The 7,854-nt window shown below is 43.3% G+C and overlaps 1 protein-coding gene across 1 annotated transcript; it reads left to right on the forward strand.

The window, feature by feature from the left end:
• The first annotated feature begins 680 nt into the window (after positions 1 to 680).
• On the forward strand, positions 681 to 7,711 carry LOC144024490 (rho-related GTP-binding protein RhoA-D-like). The gene is made up of 5 exons (XM_077530809.1): positions 681 to 823; positions 2,286 to 2,443; positions 4,358 to 4,478; positions 4,729 to 4,859; positions 5,486 to 7,711. The coding sequence occupies exons 2-5, from the start codon at positions 2,288 to 2,290 to the stop codon at positions 5,657 to 5,659; spliced, it is 582 nt and encodes a 193-aa protein (XP_077386935.1). The 5' UTR covers positions 681 to 823; positions 2,286 to 2,287; the 3' UTR covers positions 5,660 to 7,711.
• Positions 7,712 to 7,854: the final 143 nt, after the last annotated feature.

The raw sequence follows: 7,854 nt of genomic DNA on the forward strand, positions 1-7,854 counted from the left end.
GTCATTAGTAATAGGACCTGATAGAAGGGATGCTGTAAAATCCTTATCGAACCATCTTGACACTTTGTTATTCAGGTTGCTATCTTAAATAGCAACTGTTGGTATGCTAGTTTTATCAATTTTTATTTGAAATAGGTGTGCGGCTACAGAGTATGACATAAATGTAAAAATCTTTAGCAATCTCCCCAATTTGATTCAATAAATAAATCCATCATCCAATGTGTCATTGCTGACCAAAAAAACAAAACAGGAAAACTATATGATGTAATTGCTGGTTCACGCTTGAGAGCTGAGTTCCACGCCCAGTACGCCTCCCACCAGCAGTAGCTCCTGTTGCACTGGTTGCAGTCCGTTTTCCACTTTGCAGATGATGTCATCTTTGACCAGTGAAGGGAGGCGCGCGAATGACTCCTGCCGTCTTGCAGCAGCAGCAGCTTCATCATCAACACACTAGAACGATTGTAAACTGGAATAGTTTGACTTCAAAATAAAATTATTTGTCGTACACCTATCCTTGTAGTTCTGATAATTGGCCCATAAACGTGTGTAAGAAATGATGTACAGTGTAAAATATTTAGGGAGTCATTCAGTAGATATTAATATGAAACGAATAATATTTTTATGTAGTTGATATGTTATATTTCGAAAACGTCGGCGGAATCACTTGGCTAATGGGAGTAGAACCGTGGGCGGGGCTTGTTTGCCTAGCAGTGGAGCGTACGGCGAGCACTGCAGTGAAGAAGGCGAGGAAGTCGCTGCTGGGAGGGAAGCACAAACGGGAATTTATTATTCTAGGAAGAGGACTCAAGAGACTGGCGAGACGGTAATTAAGATTTCTTTGTATGGCAGGTGGAAAGCCTCTACTTTTCTTTATATTATTCCTTTCGCGTGACACAGCAATTGTGACTCATTTAGGGTGGTGGCTCCCACTCCAAACATTCGCCCTTTTCCCCCTTTTGGACAAACTTAACCGACACTGTGCTTCCTAAGCAATTGTTGACTTTTATATGGGTTTTTGTTTTGTTTTTGTTTTTAATTGATAGCGTAAAGAGCGGATATATTACACGCCACCCATCGCTTTGTACACTTTATTCACTGCAGCGACCTGTATAAGAAAAAGAAGAAGGTAAATCTAATGTGCCGCCGGCTCTATTCCTGGAAACCTCTCTTGTTCATCTTCCCTTTTTTTTTTCCTTTTCAAGTAGGCCATCTGGCATCTCAAACTAAAACAACTTCTATTATACTATTACATATCTATACTGTAATGTTGTTTGGAGGATTTGACAATTTGTTGAAGAACTTAAAGGTGGCTCTGGAATGGTCTCATGGTATCGTCCACATTCCCACGGGAACAAGGGATCACAAGATTATATCAGAGATCCTGAACATTTCTCATTTCAGTTGATCTTTGCTAAAGCATGAGTAAGCTATCATATTTCCATTTAGACGTTCAGGTACAACAGCCCATGGAAATGGTCAAAAATCCACAAAAAGATAAACAATCTAAATCCAAAGATTCTCTATAGTTCAGGGGTATGGAATCCTGGTCCTCGAGGGCCACTGTCCTGCCTGTTTTGGATGTCTCCCTCCACCAACACACCTGATCCAATGAACAAGATCATCATGCTTCTACAGAGCTTGCTGATCATTTGAATCAGCTGTGTTGGAGGAGGGAGACATCCAAAAGAGGCAGGGCAGTGATTCTTGAGGACCAGGGTTCCCTCCCCACGCTATATAGATCATGTGCCCTGTCATGATGGACATGTATGACAGATTAGGGTTCTCTCTCTCGTGGGATAGGGTCACGTTCTGCTTTGTGGTAACTCCGTTCAACGTGTTGCATAACCGCCGCCGGCCCCTAAGCCTCAGGAAGCCTCCTTAGAGAAAGAAAGGCGGTGTGTTCATTAACCCGCCACATTGCTGGAATAGTTGTGCCACTGCCTCGGTGGATCTGTGCTAAATGTTGCCATTCTTTCGTGCCTTCTCTGATTGTTTCCAATGCCAAGTCACGTGTGATACAACCCATGAAGCAGTTTACTGTTTACTATCGCAGTTCAACACAAGGTATTCACAACGTGTGGCTGGGTTGTCAGTCAGACCGGAAAAGTTAGTTTTGTTAGCGCTCTTTGCAGTGGTCCGTTTTCCCATTCAATGAGCTCAGTTAACAAATAAACTCAATTTCCAGGAAAGTGGCGCATCATTCAGAAGTATAACGGGAAAGCCAGGATTTATTCGCCTTGTCCTTCAAAATGGTTTGACCACCCTCCTCCCTTATGTCCTTGCAGACATGGCGGCCATTCGGAAGAAGCTGGTGATTGTCGGCGATGGCGCTTGCGGGAAAACGTGCCTCCTCATCGTTTTCAGTAAAGACCAGTTTCCCGAAGTCTACGTGCCGACGGTGTTTGAGAACTATATCGCCGATATTGAAGTGGATGCCAAACAGGTTTGTACCATGCTTGAACTAAACAATTGCGTACCATCATAGCGAGCAATCCTCAGTGGTTTTATTATAAATAGACTACAATAGAAACCGTTAAGGCACCACATAGACATCAGTGTTAAAAACATGAAAAATGTCTTAATTATTGATGTATCTTTTAGGTTTGCCCTAAAATTTGGACTCCAAATCACTGTATTGCCATAAATACTATATATAAACTAACATTAAAGAAGATACGAACTGGTGACAACGAACAACCACCTAATAGATATTGAGCCGACAGCCATTTTGGGTCCCGATTTCAACCTAACTCTCTTGAATTGTATACTTTAAAGCATGCAGATTGACAATGTTTGGGAATGCAGATAGTGGATTTTCCAGAAAGTGTGTTCCTGCCTGAAGGACAATTATTTGTTCATTCAAGTTTCTCAGTTTGAAACAGTTTCCTTGCCTTACACCAAAAGTTCAAGATTTATAGCACTTTTTTTTTTTTTTTTTTTTTCTTCCCCTCATCAAAGTTCCAGTGTGAGCTGTAGATGTCTTATTCTGTCGGGGGGATTTGTTCCCTGCACACCGGATCAGCACTTAGCAGCATAACAGGAAATGACTACCTCCCGGCTTCCTGCTCAGACGGGGAACGAAGACGTCGTCCTCGCAAATCTCCGCTCCGTCCCTCAGGACTTTCTTCCTCCCGTGCGATAAAAGTCTCTCATTTCCTGTCATTTTGGCACTTGGATATGAAAGGAAATGCAAATGCAGATACACGGTGGACTTTGGTCCAGTGGGGAAGGGGGGATCACTGTGACTTTTAGAGGATTTATACCCCCCTCCCTTTAGAATTAGACAGTTATACAACCAGATGAAATGGATTTGTGCTTTCACTGAAATCTCTCACCTTCAAGCGCATTGGGCTTTCTCTAAAATTAGATGTTTCTGCCTCGTTCTTTCTGGTTTTGCTCCCAAAAGCCTAAAGCCTGTGGGAGAACGGTCGCTACACTTGCTCATGCGTCGTGCTGCCACTTCCTCCCACCCCCTGCCTCTGCAGACCTCTATTTTGGGACGGATGCCTTCGCTCCCTGGAAGGCACCGCTTTTGCTTTTTGAGTTTTAAGCGGCGCGTCTTTTGATTTGTCAAACTTGAATTGATTGCAGCAGAGCGAGAAGTGGCTCTTGTTTGCCCGTTCACAAACACAGAAGGTATTTGGTTTGATGCCTGCCTGCTAATCTCCCACTTTCCCTAATTGAATTAATCAGCAGCTTGGAAGGATGAGGCCAATCCCTGCGTATATTTCTACAGCAGTGACAACACAAATAAGATGATGATTAGGTCTGAGTGTTGATTGCTGAAGCAACTTCTTCTATATTTTAGACCCTTAAAAAAAATGCATACGTTTTATGGTTTGACCCTAGCAACACATTACATAGCCGACATTACGGAAAATTGACTTTCACACAATTAGTTGGGCCTCTGGAGTGCCTGCCAACCCTTCACATGTGAAATTGAACAACAAAGAAAATCTTTTGTGAGCTGCTGTTCCAGTCTACTGCTACATAGAAGGTATCATGCCAAAGGACAAGCTAAGCTAGGCTCCATCTGTGTTAGCTTCTAATAGCTGTGTGAGGTATTTGTGTTCACCGCTACATAATGTTCGACCAATTGACAACTATTTGGTGGCTTTGCGATGAAGTGCTGCTACCATTTTTTTGGAGGATTATGCTGATTTTGCAATTGTTGAGTGCAATAATTGAAATTGTAATTGAATTTCGATTAATTGCACAGCCCTACTTGTAGTAGTAGTAGTAGCAGCAGCAGCAATTGTTTGTGTATTTTTCTGCTCTGGCGATCCAGTACTTCTGTAAATAATAGTGAAGGCTCATTTTAAGAACCGAGTGATGTTTCTTGCTACTTTTCATGCAGGTGGAGTTGGCATTGTGGGATACGGCTGGCCAAGAGGACTACGACAGGTTGAGGCCTCTCTCCTACCCAGACACTGACGTCATCCTCATGTGCTTTTCCATTGATAGCCCGGACAGTTTAGGTATGTTTTTTTTTTTTTTTTTTTTATTATTAGCTGCCCGTTCCTCCATGCTTGCGATTATGTCAGTACTTAAGCACCCCGATAGCAAGTGGGATTAACGCTGAAAAAAAAAAAAGCACCCTTGCCTTGAACATGCTGAAGAACAATCCATCATGTGAAGTAACTGCGCTGCCTGTTCTCCTTTTTTTTATAGTCATCCCCCTCGAGTACTGTATTTCAACTCATATCCTCTCTCTCCCTCTCGGGACAGAAAACATTCCCGAGAAGTGGACGCCTGAGGTGAAGCACTTCTGTCCCAATGTTCCCATCATCCTGGTGGGGAACAAGAAGGACCTGAGGAACGACGAGCACACGCGGCGAGAGCTGGCCAAGATGAAGCAGGTACACGGTCAGAAGTCATGGAGAATGTTGCTATTAGGTGTCTGCAAGAACCGTTTCAAGTTTTAGATTATAGACAAAGGGGGTGGAGAATCAAACAGCATGACACAACCTTGGCCCCCCTTTTTTTTTTTAAAAGCATGACTTGTCATTCGTTGCTATTCCGGTAATCAGTTAAAAAGTCAGACCTTCCACAATCAAGTCCCATATTGCCCTTAAATGTTAAACCTTAGATTTGGCTGTACAAATACCACATTTGGAGATTGAAATGAACTTTTTCTTCGAGGATAGATAAGGTAGATGTTGTTTACTTTGCATTCGTAAATACATTAAGCTGAATGAATTTGTTTGATGTAGCCTTCAAAAGCCTTAACTTGCAGATAAGCCTTGCAGAGATGGACGCGCATGAGATGATTGAAAGACTAACATTGCTGTACAATTTATTAAGAAGAAAAAAAAGTTGGCCTGTATATTGACGTCTACGAACAAATTTTGCACTTACCGATATCTTTGATGTATTTATTATGCCTTCTTGTGCCATGTGACTAGTTCATTTAGTGCAGTTTGTGACCTCAAAACATTATCTGTCTGGACCGTTGTAAACCGGCAACTTCCTGTCTGCCACACAGGAGCCGGTCAAGACTGAGGAAGGCCGCGAAATGGCCAACAGGATCAACGCCTTTGGCTACCTGGAGTGCTCGGCCAAGACCAAGGACGGCGTGCGGGAGGTGTTCGAGATGGCCACCAGAGCGGCGCTGCAGGTCCGCAAACGCAAGAAGCGAAGTGCCTGCACGTTGTTGTGAGCCATCCATCCGTCAAGACGCCGTTGTGCAACTCAAGAAACGAGGAGCGAGAGAAGGAAAACATGAAAAGGACTGTCCTTTTCACCCTAGTGGCATCTTTGTACTGTATCCTGCATTTCATCGTAGGAGTCAGGCAGGCGAATCATACGCAAAAACATACAGGAAATGAACTTTATATTAGAAATTGATGTTTGGAGAAAAAAAAAAAAGGTTGATTTACTTTCCGTTGTCTTTAAAACAGAAAGCATGTTTTCTTTTATATTTTGTAACCCCGGCAGTGATTTGAGGCGCATGTTAGAATGTCATGTTGTCGAGCGAAAGTGGGCAGCGTCCTTCCTCGCTGATATCCCGTCTCTCTGAGGAAGGTCCCGTCCAAAGCGTTTCCTCCCCACTAAATCGACGCGTGCGTTAACAGCTAGTGCCTTTTTGTACATTTTCTACATCCCTGGTTAATTCTCATTGTGTTGTCATTGCGAAATATGCTGCGGCCACGGCTTTTCTCGTTGAGTGACAAACGGCTGCTGCTCGTGCTCTTGCCTTGCGCGCATCGCGGGTAAATTGCCTCTGTGCTCCCGTAATGTGACAAACACGCCACACAGGAGTGTTTGCCACGTTGCTTGATATGTGATTACTAGCTCGTGTTGTCAATTAGCGCAGTGGAAAGTCGTTAAAACAACGTGACACGCTATGTATGACTGACGGACTCCGCAAAACTTTCCGAAAAGCAGTGGCGGGCATGATGGATTCCGCTCACTGGCATCTCCACCGGCCGGCCGCTGGAATCTGCACTTAACTGGTTAGCCCGGAATTTGTCTTGTTCGCGTCATTTGCTCGTGCAGGTTTCTTTGTATTTTATGGGAGTTGAGTGACAGTGAGCAGTTTGGTTTTTCCCCCTCCTGGTGCCTTTTCTGTTCTGGTGCGCCATTGATAACATTCTCTACCAGACCTGATAGACCAGTTGAGCGTGCGTTTCCGTTCTTGCGGCTCAAATGCAAACATTTCATCTGTAACTTATACACCGCTCACAAGAAGCTAGGGATAATGAGCTATTTCGAGATGAACCTAAAATGCAACTACAGACAGTTTGTGTGCAAGTGATCGGCATTTATTTGTCAGTCATGTTGTTGAACTGTACTGGCAATAAGTCATGTTGTAACTTGTATCAGTTATTAACAGACAAAAACCCTGTAAAAGATTAAACTGTAAATCACCCTGTAACTATACGCTTCCAATGTATGACCGCACAACTGGGTCACACTGAATGCAAATCACATCAAACCATTCTCCAGCTAGGAGTCCTGAATGTTAAGCAGGAAGTGGAAACCTACCAAAATTAAACAAGTACTGCTAAACATTGCTCAACAGTCACCAACATGACTGCTGCTGCCAAAAGTCCTTGTCATCAATGTCACTCTTGTTGCAGTGAGGTGGGTTAGAGAGGTGCAGCGATATCATGCGTGACAGTTTGGTGTTGGAATAAAACAAATGTACTTATGGGAACGGATCAGAGTCATCAGACCGTCCATTTGGTCCCTCAAGGCATCGTCACTGGCTCAAGGATGCTTTTGAGGCCTGGCCAACAACCTTCCTCAGGCAGACTGCATTCCCCTCACTTGCCTCTGTTGCACATTGATAGACTTTAACCTGTTTTCATGGAGTCTGCTTGTTCAGTTCATTTTTCTGTGACAGGATAGGCTTATGGGTGTCCAAAGATGCATTGTTTGCTGCAGCTAATGCACTATAATGCACAACAAGAACACTGACATGACAGGACAGTTCTTATCAGTGCACATAAATCTTGTCTCTGTGAAAACGCATTGGAAAACGATGGTCATGTAGCCAGAAAAGCAGCATTCCCAGAGTGCATTCTGCATGTGCTAGCTTCTGCTCAGTGTCATGTCACATTCCCCCACCCCTCTCTTCCCCCAGTGTATTTGAAATGTCAGATTGCAGAGATAGACACAAACTTGCTGGCGTACAAGCTTTGATAACAGTGACTGTTTCCATCCCAAGTGAACATTGTTAATAAACTATTTTTGCGATAAGACCAAATCGCTACTGTGAGGATTTTTTTGTGTGTGCGCAATTTAAATTTGTTACAGTAATTTAATTTTGCCATCTCTGAATTAATTAATTTTACTTTTTCATGAGTTGTCTTCCAAATGAAAATAGAACTATGCTCACATTTGTACATA

Source organism: Festucalex cinctus, chromosome 8 (genome assembly GCF_051991245.1).
Source record: "Festucalex cinctus isolate MCC-2025b chromosome 8, RoL_Fcin_1.0, whole genome shotgun sequence".
In the NCBI taxonomy this organism is placed as follows: domain Eukaryota; kingdom Metazoa; phylum Chordata; class Actinopteri; order Syngnathiformes; family Syngnathidae; genus Festucalex; species Festucalex cinctus.

Excerpts from the sequence above, each read along its gene's own strand:
- LOC144024490 (XM_077530809.1), top strand. The coding sequence starts at position 2,288 with ATGGCGGCCATTCGGAAGAAGCTGGTGATTGTCGGCGATGGCGCTTGC. Across the intron at positions 2,444-4,357 it reads TTGAAGTGGATGCCAAACAG|GTGGAGTTGGCATTGTGGGA; the intron begins GTTTGTACCATG and ends CTTTTCATGCAG. Across the intron at positions 4,479-4,728 it reads TGATAGCCCGGACAGTTTAG|AAAACATTCCCGAGAAGTGG; the intron begins GTATGTTTTTTT and ends CTCTCGGGACAG.